This window comes from Otolemur garnettii, unplaced genomic scaffold (genome assembly GCF_000181295.1).
Source record: "Otolemur garnettii isolate 467f Iridium unplaced genomic scaffold, OtoGar3 scaffold00061, whole genome shotgun sequence".
Taxonomy (NCBI): Eukaryota; Metazoa; Chordata; class Mammalia; order Primates; family Galagidae; genus Otolemur; species Otolemur garnettii.
Window position 1 is genome coordinate 2,177,606 of NW_003852456.1, and position 18,334 is coordinate 2,195,939.

The 18,334-nt window shown below is 42.1% G+C and overlaps 1 protein-coding gene and 1 pseudogene across 1 annotated transcript in view; both read left to right on the forward strand.

Moving 5' to 3' along the window:
• Nucleotides 1-1,641: 1,641 nt before the first annotated feature.
• CCDC110 (coiled-coil domain containing 110) overlaps nt 1,642-18,334 on the forward strand; it is a 20,969-nt gene continuing 4,276 nt past the window's right edge. The window contains exons 1-4 of the mRNA XM_023514876.1: nt 1,642-1,651; nt 2,279-2,383; nt 8,224-8,279; nt 8,776-8,841. Coding sequence (XP_023370644.1) covers nt 1,642-1,651; nt 2,279-2,383; nt 8,224-8,279; nt 8,776-8,841 — 237 coding nt within the window. The remainder of the gene's footprint in view (nt 1,652-2,278; nt 2,384-8,223; nt 8,280-8,775; nt 8,842-18,334) is intronic.
• On the forward strand, nt 10,654-18,139 carry LOC105887271 (annotated as a pseudogene).

An 18,334-nucleotide genomic window follows, 5' to 3' on the forward strand; every position in this document is an offset into this window, starting at 1 on the left:
GTGCTTCTATTTGAATCAAACCTTTGAGCTGTGGAAGAAAGGTCTGCTACCCATCCACTGCATTCTAAGTCACTAATACATGTGTGTAGCCCTACATGAGCAAAATGCATGCTGTAGTACAGCTACCCAAATTTGCTACACTCAAAGGGTGATCTGGTCACTTTTTCATGTTGTTATAGTATTTCATCTATGATTTAATGATAGCCTTGTGATCTCAGGTTTAGAAAAAGATCTTATGAAGCTAAAAATAAAGCATTTTAAAATACCCAGAAGTATTTTAGCCTGCTAGTGAGTTGCTGAGAATAGATGGTTAGCTTGTTTTTGTGCTCTTGAATTTACTCCTAATTCTTGAATCTGCAGCTGTTAGTAAACAGCTTCAATTCTCTAAGAGGAGCTACTGTTTGAAGGTTTTGAAAGATTGTGACATAGATTTTCTTTGAATCAGTAGTTCAGATTGTCATCCTCTGGCAATAAACTTCACAAACAAAAAAAGTCAAAGACTTTTCAGGGCATTCCGTAGGCTATGTGTCCAGAAAAAGCATATCTCCCAACAGAATATGCTTTGTTGTCTGATGTGAGGCTGAGTAAAATAGACCCAGTCTCAGAACAAGGTCAAGGTCATGCAGGTAAAGGTGAGGCCGCACCAGGAAACAGGAACTTTTAGCTCTAGTATTAACTATATTAATACATCCTCTCTACTACCCTAAAATTTAGAGCAAACACTGACCTACATCACAAAACTATAATTTCAATGGAAAAAAAAACTTTTAAGAGAAGCTGGTTTGGGCAGAACCAAAGTTTTAGAATCGGGAAGTCTAGCACTGATGGAGTTATGGTTTTTGAAAAGTTCCTTAACTTTCTCATTTTTCAATTTTCCCCATAAAATTTCACAATTCTCAACATCATGAAATATAAGCAGGAATATTTCACCAAAAGTTATTATGGGGAGAATCAGTATATTGGGGAGGGGCCAATTTAACATTCCCCAGAGAGTTAGGATGCTACACTTCACTCACCGACTTCAGATGGGATAGTAATACATTCATTGTCACAGGAACAGAACAGTGATGGATAGGCCCAGGCAAGTAGACTGAATATTTTTGTACCTCTCAGTATTTTTACATTTCTCAAAAAAATTTTAATTTATTAAGAAATAAAACATCATGAAGATAAGCCATCTAAACGTGCATTTGTGAGAAGTTCCTACAATTTTTATATTTTTAGAAGTTTGGCAAATTTATCAATACTGTTGCAAAATAAATAATACTCATTTAAAACTTTTATTTTAAAGAGTACCAAGATCAAGACCAAGTTCTGGTCAGCAAGAAGGACGCGGAATTAAAAGCCCATGCGGGACTGTCCCCTGGGGAGGGTACAGTAAAGGGGGACCTTCACCCCACACACCTGTCCCAGGCACCGCTCCTGCGGGGAAAGCGACCCGCCGACCCACGCAGGATGCAGGACCTGACCCCGGACGCTGAGCGCGCACCTGCTGCCTGAGCCCAGACGGCCCTATCGCGCGCCACCTGCGCTCGCGCCGTCCCCGCCACCTCGTTACCTGGCAACGGGATGCCTGAGCTAGAAGGGACCGAGCGGAATGCAGAGGGAAGGCGGTTTGGAGAGAGGGCCTGAGTAGCAGGGATGAGTCCGGGTAAGAGCCAGGCGGCGCTGCCAGGTTGTGGAGGACCGGGAAGGAGCGCGGAGTGGCGGAGAAGAGCAGGGAGGCGCGGGGAGCAGCGCAGAGGAGAGGGGAAGGGCAGGGAGGGGCGTGGAGGTGCCTGAAGAAGCAGAGTTGTCCGGAGGGGCGCGGAAGTACCCGCAAGCGCGGGGAGGTGCGCCGTAAGGAGGGGCGTGGCAGTGCATGAGGGGCGTGGCGGTGCGTGAGGGGCGTGGCCGTGTGAAATGCGGGGAGGTGCGCGGAAGGGCGTGGCGGCGCGTGAGGGGCGTGGAGGTGCGTGGCGGTGCGTGGAGATGCCTGGGCGGGGGCGGGCAGAGGAGTAACGGGGCACCGAGGTACGTGCAGCGGCGCGTTGACGCGTGAGGGGCGTGAAGAACGTCAAGGGCGTCGCAGGGAGCCGAGGGGTGCGGACTGCGCGAAGGATCCTGGAACCCTGCGGAGCGCGGTTCAGGTCCTTCTCCAGCCAGCTCGAGGATTTCGCGTGTCTGCCCAGTGCGAGTGCCCGGTTCGTCGCACCTCTCTTCCCCGGTGTTCCTGCCGCCGTCACTAGCACCCTCAGTGGCACCGCCCGGAGCCCAGCACCTGCACGTTCTGTTACAGAAAAGCGGCGGGAGGCAAAAGATGAGGTGGACTCCGTTCTTCTTTCTGCGTCCAAGATCCTGAAATCCTCTGAGGGCGTGAGGGACAGCGGTGGCAGTGAAGCAGGTAAGGTCGCCGAGGCCGGGGCTCTGAGAGCCTTAAAAGGCTCCTAAACCCGCTGGCCTGGCTGGGGCACTTGTGACCATTGTCGGAATTGCGGCGACCCCTTTAATCTTCACAACAGCCCTCTGAAGTAGTGAGACAGCAGGACCAAGAAAGAGGTTGTCGAACTCCCTGAGGTGACAGCGCAGGGTGGCGCCGAGCACACACCTCTTGCCCAGCACTCTGCACTACCTGCTTCTCTGAAGGCTGATAAGAATTGTTGATTTTAAGGGACTAGACGCTTATGTTGTCGGTTCTCTGTATCTAGAGGTTCCCAATTTTCAAAATCAACCAACCACAGATGGAGATTTTCAGGCTAAAACCCCACAAAAACCTAAAAAGTAACAATACCATTTTAAAAAATACAAATTTCTTAAATACAGCATAATAACCATTTATATTGTATTGGAAATTTATAAGTAATCTCTAGGTGATTTAAAGTGTATGAGAGGGTGTGAATGGGTTATGTGCAAATAACCCCACTTTGTATCAGAGACTTGAGCATCTGCAGATTATAGTATCTGGGGGAAAGGGGGTGCTGGAACCAATCCCCAGAGGGCCTATAGTTTCTATAGTAAACTACTCTTTACAGTTAATATGTGTGGACTACAGGATATGGTATGGGGAGAGTGTTTGTTATAACCACATAAACCATGAATGGGATATGCATAAGTGTCCAGCTAGGGAAATCTGAGGACACTAAAGTTGGTGTCTGTACACACTTTGGAGGGGCCTGGTGTTCTGAGTCAGATGCCAGATGGAGGCAGAGGTGGTGGCATAGCTCACCTGGAGCACATGTAAACCCCACACAGAGGTGCTGAGGTTGGAACAGAATTTTTGCAGCAAAGTAAATCAAATACCTGGTCAAGGGCCCTGAAAGAAGATGAGACAGCCACACCTCAGTAGAAGGATATCTGGAGCCCTGGCACCACCAGGTTGAGCAGTGTCCCAGGGAAGGCCAACAAAACAGTGACTGCCCAGACCCTTCTGCATCCTTCTGCCTCCTAGGTCGGCCCATGAGGGTACACAGGCTTCCAGTGCCTCAAAGGTGGTGCAGGGGAGAAAGACCCCCTCCCAGAAAGTTTAGACACTGAATCAGCTCAGTATTACCTCAAAGAGACTGTTTAAAGCCAGAAGAGATGGAGGTAACTTAATTTCCCAAGATCATGTTTTCTTTTTTTTATTATTTCAGGTTAATTCGAGGGTACATACAGTTAGGTTGCATTACTTGCATTTGTAAGATAAAGTTCAAAGTCTGAGGTGTAGTTCAGTCCTTCATGGGGGAAGTATGCCATCTACCACTACATTTTACCCAATAAGTGGAAATTTACCAACCCTTTCCCCACTTTTTTTTTTTTTTTTGAGACAGAGTCTCAAGCTGTTGCCCTGGGTAGAGTGCATCATAGCTCACCCCAACCTCAGACTCTTGGGCTTAAGCAATTCTCTTGCCTCAGCCTCCCAAGTAGTTGGGACTACAGGCGCCCACCACAACGCCTGGCTATTTTTTTGTTGTTGTTGCAGTTGTCATCGTTTTAGCTGGCCCAGACTGGGTTCAAACCCACCAGTCTTGGTGTATGTGGCCAGCGCCCTACCTGCTGAGCCATGGGCTACCCACTGAGCTACAGGCACCGCCCCGCTTTCCCCACTTCTTTTTTTTTTTTTTTTTTGGCCGGGGCTGGGTTTGAACTCACCACCTCTGGCATATGGAACCAGCGCCCTAACCTTTTGAGCCACAGGTGCTGCCCCCCTACTTCTTGAATTTAATTGTTTTTCTCTCTTGTGGGCCTATAGTTGTTAGTCTACTACTTTCAACGTATTGTTGAGTACATAGGATACTTGCTTTTCCTTTCTTGAGATACTTTACTTAGGAGAATGTTCTCCAAATCCATCCAGGTAAATATAAAAGATGCAAAGTCTCCTCCACCTTTATTTATGACTGGTTAGTTTTCCATGGGGTACATATAGCACAACTTATTTTTTTTTTTTTTTTTTTTTTTGAGACAGAGCCTCAAGCTGTCCCCCTGGGTAGAGTGCCGTGGCATTACAGCTCACAGCAACCTCCAACTCCTGGGCTCAAGCGAGTCTCTTGCCTCTGCCTCCCAAGTAGCTGGGACCACAGGCGCCCGCCACAACGCCTGGCTATTTTTTGGTTGCAGCCATCATTGTTGTTTGGCGGGTCCGGGCTGGGGATTCGAACCCGCCACCTTAGGTGTACGTGGCTGGCGCCTTAGCCGGTTGAGCTATAGGCGCCGAGCCAGCACAACTTATTAATTCATTCATGGGTTGATAGGCAGTTGGGTTGTATCCACATCTTTGCAATTGTGAACTGAGCTATTATAATAAACATTCAAGAGCTACTATAATAAACATTCAATGTCCTTATGGTAAAATGATGTTTTTCTTCTGGGTAGATAGTTAATAATGGGATTGTAGAATCAAGTGGAAGGTCTACTTTTAGTTTTTTGAGGATTCTCCAAATTACTTTCCAAAAGGGCTGTATTAGCTGGGCGTAGTGGCTGACTCCTATAATCCTAGTACTCTGGGAGGCAGAGGCAGAGGCATGTGGATTGCTTGAGCTCAGGAGTTTGAGACCAGTCTCAGCAAGAGGGAGACCCCATCTCTACTAAAAATAGAAAAATTAGTGGGGTGTTGTGGTAGGCACTTATAGTCCCAACTACTTGGGAGGCTGAGGCAAAAAAATCACTTGAGCCCAAGAGTTTGAGGTTACTCTGACACCATGGTACTCTACCAAGGGTGACAAAGTGAGACTCTTGTCTCAAAAAAAAAAAAAAATGGCTGTATTAGTTTGTAGTTCCACCAATAGTGCGTAAGCATTCCCTTCTCTCTACATCCACGCCAGCATCTGCAGCCTTGGGACCTTGTGATGTGGGCTATTCTCACTGGGGTTAGCTGGTATCCCAAGGTGGTTTTGATTTCATTTTTCTGATGATTAGGGACGATGAGCATTGTTTCAGGTTGTTTGTTATCTGTTTTCTTGGGGAAAGGTTCTGTCCATGTCCTTGTCCATTGATTGACGGTACTGGTTATTCTTTTCATGTCCATTTGCTTGAGTTCTTTGTAGATTCTGGTTATTTTCCCTTTGTCTTATTGGTAACATCCGAATATCTCCTCCCATTCTGAAGGTTGTCTGCATCTTTGATTGTGCAGAAGCTTTTGAACTTGATCATTTCCCATTTGTCTATTTCATTGTTGCTACAATTGTCAACCAGGTCTTCTTTGTGAATTCTTTCTCAAGGCTGATATCATTAAGAGTTTTTGTGGTGGCTCACTCCTATAATTCTAGCATTTGGGGAGGCTGAGGCAGGTAGATTGCTTAAGCTCAGCAGTTTAAGGCTAGCCTAAGCAAGAGGGAGAACCCATCTCTACTTAAAAAAAAAAAAAAGAAAAAAAAAAAGAGGAGGAAAAGAAACAGCCAGGCATCATGGTGGGTGCCTGGAGTCCCAGCTACTTGGGAAGCTGAGGCAGAAGGATCCATTGAGCTCAGGAGTTTGAGACCAGCCTGAGCAAGAGGGAGACTCCATCTCTACTAAAAATAGAAAAACTAGCCAGATATGGTGGTGGGTGCCTATCGTCCCAGCTACTTGGGAGACTGAGGTAGGCGAATCGCCTGAGCCCAAGAGTTTGAGGTTGCTGTAGACTATGCTGACACCATGGCACTCTACCCCAGGCAACAGAATGAGACTGTGTCTCAAAGAAAAGAGTTTTTCCCACACTTTCCTCCAGGCTTTTTATTGTTTCATGTCTTAGATTTAAATCTTTTATCCAGCATGAGTTAATTTTTGTAAGTGGTGAGAGAAGCAGGTCCAGTTTCAGTTCTCCTAGTACCATTTATTAAATAGGGATTTTTTCCCCAGTGGATAGCAAGACCACATGTTTTCTAATATGAGTAAGGCTTACGGCTCTGGAGGAAAATGTCAACATTTGTAGCAAATAAAGTTTCACGCAAAATGGTACGTTATTTGTTTAAGATTTATAGTCTTTCTTGCTAGAACACAATGGTTATAACCTCAGGTATAGCACAGTACTGGCTCTCAGTAAATGTCAGCTCTCCTAAGGCAGTTGCTGCCAGGGATAGCAGGGGTTTCCTGCCTACAGTTACAACCAGAATTAAGAGGGAAGGTCTTGCACCCTCCTGTCTTGGTTCCTATCTACACTTCCTTGTCACCTAGTGATCCTACTAACTGACAGAATAATGACTTTATTTGCATAAATGCTGCCAAGTTAGAAAGAGTTATATAAGCCTTTTCCTTCTTGTGATAATGGAAGCTGTTTTCCACTGTCTATGGTGAACATATCTTTCTCTGTAAGCCTGTACCTTGTTTTTACTCTATAGACCTATCTTTCTCTTTCTTTTTTTTTTCCTTCTGGGACAGTGTCTCACTTTGTCACCCTCAGTAGAGTGCCAATGGTGTCACAGCTCACAGCAACCCCTAACTCTTGGGTTTAAGTGATTCTCTTGCCTCAGTCACCCTAGTAGCTGGGGCTACAGGTGCCTGCCACAATGCCCAGCTATTTTTGTTGTTGGAGTTGTCGTTGTTTAGGAGGCCTGGGCTGGGTTTGAACCCGCCTGCCTTGGTGTACATGGCAACGCCCCACCCACTGAGCTACGGGTGCTGCCTCTCTTTCTTAATAAACTTTGCTTCATGTTTGCCTAAAAAAAAAAAAAAAGAAAGAAAAGAAAGAGTTATGTAATATTTTCAACGTCTCTTTGATTTCAGAAGTACTAATGGTTAACCTAATTAAGACTTGACTTATTGGAATGGGCAAGTGTGAGGAACTTTTGAACTTCAGGGTATCCAGTGGGTTGGTTTTAGTCTCGTATTTCTTACTTGGTTTTAGAAAACAGAGTCCTATACTTAGCTTTAAACTTGTAAGTCCTCTTAATGAAACAAGGGAAATCAGTACAGAAATGGGAAACTACTGCTTTAGGTACAGGAAAGTTAAGGAATTTTGAGCAACACCAGTAAGGATGAAGTTGAAGGCTGAAGATGTTTCCAAGAATGATATCCTGTCTTTGTGTTCAAATAAAGATCTTTGGGGGAACTATGGTTATAGAACAGAATGTAGGCTCGGCACCTGTGGCTCAAGTGGCTAAAGTGCCAGCCACGTACACCCAAAGTGGCGGGTTCAAATCCAGCCCGGGCCACCAAACAACAACAATGATGGCTGCAACCAAAAAATAGCTGAGCGTTGTAGTGGGTGCCTGTGGTCCCAGCTACTCGGGAGGCTGAGGCAGGAGACTTGCTTGAGCCCAGGAGTTGGTGGTTGCTGTGAGCTGTGATGCCACAGCACTCTACCTGGGGCGACAGCTTGAGGCTCTGTCTCAAAAAAAAAAAAAAAAGAACAGAATGTAAACATAAAACTTCAGTGTGAAAATAATATACTAGCAAATATCATGACAAGTGGGGTGTAGATATGGAAGCAAATAGAAATCAAGGCCCATATAATACTTTGCCAAGGGTCTCCCAAAACATAAAGATTATTAGTTAAAAAAAAAAACATAGAAACAAAGATATTTGAATTTTTGAGAGTTTCAAGTTTGGTATTGCAAATTAATAATGTGCTACAAAAGTGAAAACATTGTTATAACCTCAAGTGGATATTTTAAGTCAAGAGAGAATTATTTCCTAAACTTATTACATGAGTAGCATGGTGGGAATATCAAGTATTCTCTTTATTTCTGTCTCACTCACCAAGAGAGTTGGGAGACTGCTTTCTATGACAGCTGTTTAAAATTCAAATTTGAGAATTTAATCATTTGGTTTTTCAATTTTGCTTCTTAGAATATGGCTGCCTATCAGAGTCAGAAAATCAAATCCAACCACAATCAGCACTTAAAGTGAGTAGTATATTTCATTCCATTATCTCCAAAATCCTGTATAAAGGCTGATCTTTTTCAGAGTAAATACTTTTTTTTTAATTTTTTTATTAAGTCATATACACATAGATCATGAATACATTTATGCATATGTGAGGTACAATGTGTTTTTTTAATACAATTTGACATGCTTACATCAAACTAATTAATATAGTTTTCACCTCTTTTACTTGATTATTGTGTTAAGACATTTATGTTCTATACTTGATAGATTTAACTTGTACCCTTGCAATTATGCTCCATAGGTGTGGTCCCGCTGTTTCAGAGTAAATACTTCTTAAGTGCTTATGGGTTCTTCCACTTTATCCTCAAAAAAATCTCATGATAACGTATTGTAGAGTTGCCAACTGATCATAGGCAAGTTTAGGGAATATAGAAGAAAAATCTTAACAGTTCTAGAATATGTTTACCTAACTAAAAAGTCTTCCATTTCATACTTTTTTTGATGTTGTTATAGGTCCTTCAGCATCAGTTGGAATCATTTCAGGCTCTGCGAATGCAGACTTTGCAGAATGTTAGCATGGTATGTTTCATTTCATCTATGTATTTGAAGTATCTAAAATACCATGCATCTTCTAAGTCAGTGATTACTAGCCAGTTGACTCACTGATAGAGAATTTAATATAATATAATAGAGGCCACAAGCAATTCTAGGCTTAACGTTTGTTTTAAGAGAAATGCATTCTTCTCTCTGTTATGCTTATATTTGGTTACCAGCCAAAAGAGATGCACTCAATGATTTTTTTATTTTTTATTTTTTATTTGTTGAGGCAAGATCTCACTCTGTCACCCTGGGTAGAGTGCTGTAGCATCATAGCTCATAACAACCTCAAACTCCTCGGCTCAAACAGTCCTCCTGCCTCAGTCTCCCAAGTGAGTACCTGGGACTACAGACACCTGCCACAATACCCAGCAGGTTTTTCTATTTTTAGTAGCGACATGGTCTCTCTTGCTCTTGCTCAGGCTGGTCTTGAACTCCTAAGCTGAAGTGATTCACCTGGCTTGGCCTTACTCAGTGATTTGTTGTTGGTGGTGGTTTTTTTTTTTTTTTTTTTTTGAGACACTCACCCTTGGTAGAGTGCTGGTATCACAGTTCACAGCAACCTCTAACTCTTGGGCTTATGCGATTCTCTTGCCTCAGCCTCCCAAGTATCTGGGACTACAAGTGCCTTCCACAACGCCTGGTTATTTTTTGTTGTTGTTGTTGTTGTTGTTGCAGTTGTTGTAGTTTAGCAGACCTGCTTTGGGTTCGAACCCACCTGCCTTGGTGTATGTGGCCAGTGCCCTAACCACTGAGCACAAGTGCTGAGCCATTCACTGATTTTTTTTTTAAATACACATCTAAAGTGCTACCTAGATAGAGTCTACAAATAGGGACTCTCATTACAAGTGATACAAAATCTAACTCAGACTGGTACAGGGAAAATAATGCACTTTCATAGTTCAAGTAACTGCAAGTCTTGGAGATGGCTCACTTCAGAACGCCTCAGGACTCGGGTCTTGGGGAACAAGTCTTGCTCCATTTCTTGATTCTTTTGTCCACAGTAGTGGATTCTCAGATTCCTTAGATAGCGAAAGATTGGCTTAAAGCTCCAGGCCTTTATCCTTCAAGATTTAAGTCAGGAAAGAGAGTACACTTAGCTCTTCATGTTTATACTAAGGTTCCTGGCCTGCTATGGATTGCCTCAGATTGGGTCCCATGCAATGCTTGAACCAGATGGATGATGGTCTCTGACTAGTAGCTCTGAGTCTCATACCCACCCTGGGAGCTGGCGGTAGAATCAGTATCACCAAAGGCACAGGGGCTTTATCTAGAAGAAATAAAGAGTAATGTAAACAGAAGGCTAGGGTATGAATGTTGGAGTGAATAACACACACATATTCTCTAAAGACCCAATGTTTATACACTTCATGCTGATGTTCATACACTAAAAGCACCCCAAGAGGGGCTGCACCTGTGGCTCAAAGGAGTAGGGTGCTGGCCCCATATGCTGGAGGTAGTGGGTTCAAACCCAGCCCAGGCCAAAAACTGCTAAATAAATAAATAAATAAAAGCATCCAAAGAGAAGTGGGAAAAGAAGATCAACTCCTTCTGATGGTAACAGAATAGATTTCATTGTGATGACTGGGATCAAAGGGCTGTTATTTATTCTACAATACAAAAGTCAAATATTGAAAATTGTTTGAGATTTTTCAACCACTATTCTCTCCACTGGAGTACCACCACTGTGGTCTCCCTTCAGCTGCCATCCTGATTATCTAACAGGACCTCATCAGCCACCATGAGATATTCTGACATTTACAAGATCTGAGAGATCCAGATGGGCTGTGCCTGAAAGTGGAGGGGAAGATGGTCTGTAGGACAGAGGGTAACAAGGATGACTCACCTCCCTTATTGGTGGAAATGCTTCTACTGAAGGTCCTGAGGGTGAAGGTACCTAAAGCACAGTAATCACTAGTGTGAATGTCCTCATGAACCATCACTTGTAGAAAACCAGCTTCACAAAAGACGCCTACAAGGAGTACCCCAAAGATAACATGAAGTCAATCAAAGGCAAACTTGAAGAACAGAGACCAGAGAGAGTAAAGCCTTTTGTGACAGAGGCTGTAAAACACATCAAACATGCCCTTGCTAATTTCAAAAATCCACCACTTCTAGGAGAGAAAAGACTTCTAGGGGAGAAAAGAAAAGCCAGGCATCTCTGACTTGTGAGTTCTGCCCAGAAACATCCCTTTGGGAATGCAGGGAGACAGCGAGAGACTTCTGGACCCCAGGAGGAGGACAAAAGCAGTGGAGAATGGACAAGTGGTTGTGTTCAGGTAGTAGCTGCCACTGCTGTATCAACAACAGCAGTGAGACTGCAAACAGGGAAGGCCTTCCCTGTGGGCTGTTTTGTTTTTTTGGACTTGGGCACTCAGTTGAACTACCTTGGGAGAACTTGGGCGAGAGTGCAGATGACTTTAAACGTTGTCTAGGGCCCTGGACTGAGCCACCGAGCCAGAACAGAGCTAATAATTGTTTGTTCAGCTGTGGGCCATGAGCAGCCATTGTGGGAAATCTGCCCCTGCAGGCTCCACCCTCAGGGTCACAGGTAGGCTTGGGCTGAGAGACCTTCGTTGAGTGATCATGTGACTGAGCAGCCCAAAGGCTGGGACTGAGATGCTGGGGAAGAGCAGAGGGCTCAGGGTTTGGCAGTAGAAAGGCTGCCTTGCAGCCTTGGCCATAAGGGGCATAGAATGAGATCAGTTTTGGTGCACAGGATAAGTGGGCAGCCATGTCAGGAGAGATCCCAGTGGCAAGTGCTTCCCTGGGAAAGCTTTGGCTTAGCCAAGGTTAACAGTTTAAAGTGTTTTTTAATGGCTCGGCGCCTGTGGCTCAAGTGGTTAAGGCGCCAGCCACATACACCTAAGGTGGCGGGTTCGAATCCAGCCTGGGCCCACCAAAACAACAATGACAGCTGCAACCAAAAAATAGCCAGGCATTGTGGCAGGCGCCTGTGGTCCCAGCTATTTGGGAGGCTGAGGCAGGAGACTCGCTTGAGCCCAGGAGTTGGAGGTTGCTGTGAGCTGTGATGCCATGGCACTCTACCCAGGGGGATAGCTTGAGGCTCTGTCTCAAATAAATAAATAAATAAAGTGTTTTTTAAGCAGGCTGAGGAGAGATTTAGGCTTTCAACCTGGTGGGGTTTGAGAAATCAGCAGAGGCCTCTAGTCACCATCTCATACAGCTGTATCAGCATTGTGATTAACATCTCATTCCCCAGATCACCTGTTGCCCAGACACCAGACGATATTCAGTAAGATATATATATATACACTGTTTCGTTTTTTTTTCTTTTAATTTCAACATTTTCCCTCTAGATTTTTCTTTTCTTTTTCTTTCTTCTTTTATTTCTTCATTTTTTCTAGTTTAAATGTAATTTTCCATCATTGCCATCTTTAATAATAAGAGCTTCATTTTTGCTAGTGTTTCTCTCCCTATTATGGGATTTTTCCCCTAATTTTATCCTGTAAGGTTTTTTGTTTGTTTGTTTGTTTTGGTATGATTTTTAGTATTTTTGTCTAATTTTATCCTATAAGGTTTTTTGTTTGTTTGTTTTGGTTTGATTTTTAGTATTTTTGTCTTTCCTCTCTATTTGGTAGAGGTGGGGTACTGTGTCTGCTCAGGCTGACAAAGAGCTGCTGACCTCAAGGGAACTACCCAACCCAGCACTCCCAGAGGTTGGGGGTTGTTAAGGGTGGGTCAAAGTACCCTACTGTGCACCTTTATTTCTCCTGTGTCCCTCCTTCTGTGCCTCACTTCTTTTTGTCAATATTCCCTTTTACTCACCCTCTCTCCTGTCTCTTTTTTCTTCTTTTAAATCTTTTTTCCCTTCTTGCTGTTCATTCTTCTCATCCTTTTGGTCCTGTACTAAAAGGACTCCTCAAAATCTTTGGCCAGAGGCATGATAACTTAAAGCATAAGAAGAAGTGGAAGGAAAATTAGGGCAAGGAAACAGATAAAAGAAAACACTCATGAGGAAGAATCAGCAGAAAAATCCTGACAACATGAAAAACTAGTCCAGAGCAACCCCCACAAGGGACCAGGAGGTAGCTACTGCAGAGGATTCCACCTATAACGAAATGTTAAAAATGACAGAAGGGGAATTTAAAATGCAGATGATGAAAACAATGGAGGAAATTGCTGATAAAGTGGAAAATAACCAAAAGGAAATCCAAAAACAGAATCAAATAAGAGATGAATGATATGAAGAATATAGAAAGGATATAGCAGAGCTAAAGTAACTGAAGCAGTTAAATAGGGAACTTACAGATTCAATAGAAAATATCCACAACAGATTAGACCATGCAGAAGAACCTCAGAGGTAGAGGACAAAACTCTTGAGATAACTCAGATAGTTAAAGAGGCAGAGAAGAAGAGAGAGAATGCAGAATATTCACTGACAGAAATTATGGGACTTTATGAAGTGTTTAAGCATATGAGTTATAGGTATCCCAGAAGGGGAAAAAGAATGCCCCCAGAGACATAGAAGCCATACTAGAGAATATCATAAATGAAAATTTCCCAAATATCACCGAGATTCTGACACACTCCTTTCAGAGGGATATCGGACCCCAGGTCACCTCAACTCGAATAGAGTTTCTCCAAGACACATTATGATGAACCTGTCCAAAGTCAAGACAAAAGAAGAGATTCTGCAAGCTGCCAGGGTAAGTGCCAGTTGACCTACAGGGGCAAATCCATCAGGGTGACTGCAGACTTCTCTAATGAAACATTTCAAGGCAGAAGACAGTGGTCATCTACCTTTAACCTACTTAACCAGAACAATTTCCAGCCCAGAATTCTATATCCTGCTAAGCTAAGCTTTAAAATTGACAGAAATTAGATCATTTACTGATATGCAAACATTGAGGAAATTTGCTACAATAAGATCAGCTCTACAGGAAATACTTTAACCTATTCAACACGCTGACCATCACAATGGACCAACAGCAAAGTAAGCAGTCAGAAATTAAAGGACAGAACCTGGCTTCCACAATGATGCAAAAGATAAAACTAAGCAATAGACTTTCACAAAATAAGATGAATGTTACAACACATCAATTATCTTAATGTTAATGGCTTGAATTCCCTACTGAAGAGGCATAGATTGGCTGACTGGATTAAAAAACACAAGCCATCCATTTGCTGTCTGCAGGAAACACACCTAACCTCAAAAGATAAATTAAAACTTAGAGTTAAGGGTTGGAAGACAGTTTTTCAGGCAAATAGAATTCAGAAGAAAAGAGGGGTTGCAATCTTATTTTCACATACATGTGGATTTAAAGCAACTAAAGTCAAAAAAGACAAAGATGGTCACTTCATATTGGTCAAGGGAAAAATAAAACAAGAAGACATTTCAATTCTCAATATTTATGCCTTCAACTTAAGTGCTCCTAGATTCTTGAAATAGACCTTAACTAGTCTGAACAATAATGATATCCCATAACACCATAATAACAGGGGACTTTAACATTCCTCTTATAGAGCTGGACAGATCCTCTAAACAGAAATTAAACAAAGATGTAAGGGAATTAAACGAGACCCTAAAACAACTGTGCTTGGTAGATGTATATAGAACATTCCATCACAAATAAAGAATATACATTCTTCTCATTGGCCCATGGAACATTCTCCAAAATTGGTCATATCCTAGGACAAAAACCTCAACAGAATCAAAAGAATGGAAATTTTACCTTGTATCTTCTCAGACCACAAGGCATTAAAGGTGGAATTCAACTCCAACACAAATGTTCAATCCCACACAAAGTCATGGAAATTAAACAACTTTATGCTGAATGACAGTTGGGTGCAGGAAGAAATAAAAGAGGAAATCATTAACTTCCTTAAGCATAACAATAATGAAGATACAAAGTACCAAAACCTGTGGGATACAGCAAAAGCAGTCCTGAGAAGAAAATTTATGGCTTTAGATACCTGCATTTGAAAAACAGAAAGAGAGTGCATCAACAAACTCACAAGCCATCTTATGGAATTGGAAAAAGAAGAGCAATCTAAGCCTGAACCTAGCAGAAGAAAAGAAATATCTAAAATTAAATCAGAGATTAATGAAATTGAAAACAAAAGAATCAGAAAATTAATGAAACAAGGAGTTGACTTTCTGAAAAAATAGATAAACCATTCGCCAGACTAACTGGGAATAGAAAAGTAAAATCTCTAGTAACCTGAATCAGAAATGATAAAGGGGAAAAACAACAGATGCCACAGAGATAGAAGAGATTATCTCTGAATACTGCCAGAAACTCTGTGCTCAGAAATTTGACAATGTGAAGGAAATGGATCAATATTTGAATCACACCCTCTCCCTAGACTTAGCCAGGAAGAAATAGATCTCCTGAACAGACCAATTTCAAGCACTGAGATCAAAGAAACAATAAAAAATCTCCCAACAAAAAGAATGCCCTGGTTTGGATGGCTTCACACCAGAATTCTATCAAACCTTCAAAGAAAAGCTTATTCCCATACTGCAGAAATTATTCTAAAAAATTGAATAGGAAGGAGTCTTCCCCAACACATTCTACAAAGCAGACATCACCCTGATACCAAAACCAGGTAAAAAGGAGATCTTCAGACCAATTTCACTAATGAATATAGATGCAAAAATTCTCAACAAAATCCTAGCCAGTAGATTACAGTTTATCATCAAAAAAGTCATATATCCTGACCAAGTAGGTTTCATCCCAGGGATACAAGGCCGGTTTAACATAAGTCTATAAACATTATTCACCATATCAATAGAAGCAAAAACAGACCATATGATCCTCTCAATAGATGCAGAAAAAGCATTCAATAAAATCCAGCATCCTTTTCTAATTAGAACACTGAAGAGTATAGGCATAGGTGGCACATTTCTTAAACAGATCAAAGCCATCTATGACAAACCCACAACTAATATTTTACTGAATGGAGTAAAACTGAAAGCTTTCCCACTTAGAACTAGAACCAGACAAGGTTCTCCTCTGTCACCATTATTATTCAACATAGTGCTGGAATTTCTACCCCATACAATCAGGCAAGAGAAGGAAATAAAGAGCATCCATATGGGAGCAGAGGAGGTCAAACTCTTCCTCTTTGCTGATGATATAATCTTATACCTAGAGAGCCCCAAAGACTCAACCACCTGGAAGTCATCAAAAAATACAGTAATGTCAAAAAAAAATACAGTAATGTCTCTGGATATAAAATCAGTGTCCACAAGTTAGTTGCCTTTGTATATGCCAATAATAGCCAAGATGAGAGGCTAATTAAGGAAACAACTCCCTTCACCATTGCCCCAAAGAAAATGAAATACTAGGAATATACCTAATGAAAGAGGTGAAGGACCTCTATAAAGAAAATTACAAAACCCTAAGAAAGGAAATAGCAGAGGATATTAACAAATGTAAGAAGATACCATGCTCATGGCTGGGAAGAATCAACATTGTTAAAATGTGTATACTTCCCAAAGCAATCTACTGATTCAGTGCCATCCCTATTAAAATACCAACATCGTACTGTCAAGACTTGGAAAAAATATTCCTTCGTTTTGTATAGAACCAGAAAAAGCCCCATATAGCTAAGGCAGTACTTAGCAATAAAAACAAAGCCAGGGGCATCAGCCAGATTTTGGGCTGTACTACAAGGCCATAGTGGTCAAGACAGCATGGTACTGGCACAAAAATAGAGATATAGACATTTGGAATTGAATAGAACACCAGGAAATGAAACTGACATCTTATAGCCACCTAATCTTTGATAAACGAAACAAGAACATACACTGGGGGAATGAATAACCTATTCAATAAATGGTGCTGGGAGAACTGGATATCCACATGTAAAAGACTAAAACTGGACCTGCACCTTTCTCCACTCACTAAAATTGATTTGAGAAGGATAAGAGACTTAAATTTAAGGCATGAAACAATAAAAATCCTCAAAGAAAGCATAGGAAAAACACTGGAAGATATCGGCCTGGGGAAAGACTTTATGAAGATGACTTCAGTAGCAACTGCAACAACAACAAAAATAAACAAATGGAACTTAATGAAACTGAAAAGCTTCTGTACAGCTAAGGAGACAACAACCAAAGCAAATAGACAACCTACACAATGGGAAAGGATATTTACATATTTTGAATCAGACAAAAGCTTGATAACTAGGATTTATAGAGAACTTAAATTCACATGACAAAAGCCAACAATCCCATATATCAATGAGGAAGAGGCATGAATAGAACCTTCTCTAAACAAGACACATGAATGGCTAGCAAACAGAAAAAATACTCGTCCCTAATTATTAGAGAAATGCAAATCAAAACCACCCTGAAATATCATCTAACCCCAGTGAGAATGGCCAACATCACAAAATCTCAAAACTGCACATGCTGACATGGATGTGGAGAGAAAGGAACACTTTTGCTGGTGAGCCTACAAACTATTACACCCTTTTTGGAAGGAAATATGGAGAACCCTCAAAGAGCTCAAGCTTGACCTCCCGTTTGATCCCGCAATCCCATTACTAGGCATCTACCCAGAAGGAAAAAAAATCCTTCTACCATAAAGACACTTGCACTAGATTGTTCATTACAACTCAATTTAAAATCACCAAAATGTAGAAACAGCCTAAATGTCCACCAAACCAGGAATAGATTAACAAGCTGTGGTATATGTATACCATAGAATACTATTCAGCCATTTAAAAAGATGGAGACTTTATATCCTTTGTATTAATCTAGATGGAAGTGGAACACATTATTCTTAGTTAAGCATCACAAGAATGGAGGAGCAGGAATCCTATGTACTCAGTTTTGATATGAGGACAATTAATGACTTTGTACATGGTGGGGGGTGGGGGAATGGGAGAGCAGAGAGAGAAAGGAGGAGGGAGGGGGTTGGGGGAAAGGAAGAGCAGAGAGAGGGAAGGAGGGAGGGCATTTGGGGAAAGGAGCAGAGAGAGAGAAGGAGGGGGGTGGGAAAAGGGAAGAGCAGAGAGGGAAGGAGGGAGGGAGTGGGGTCTCGGTGTGTGACACACCTTTTGGAGGCAAGACACAATTATAGGAGGGACTTTACCTAACAAATGCATCAGTATAACCAGGTATCTTGTATCCTCAATGAATCCCCAACAACAACAAAAAATTTAAAACCCCCCACCACTTCTTTATTGGTGAAAACATGAATCCAGATGGCATGGTTGCTCTCCTGGACTACTGTGAGGATGCTGTGACCCCATATATGACTTTCTTTAAGGATGGTTTAGAAATAGAAAAACGTTAACAAATTTGGCAGACACTTTGGATCTATCACTTGTCATCATAACTGGATGCTGCTTGTCACTCACACAACACCAGGACTTAAAAGGAATGGGGACTGATGTCGTCTTGAACTCTTCATTTATTTTGACCGTGATTTATTTGGAGTAGAGGCATTGTTTTTAAGGAAAAACCATGTCGGCTCGGCGCCTGTGGCTCAAGCGGCTA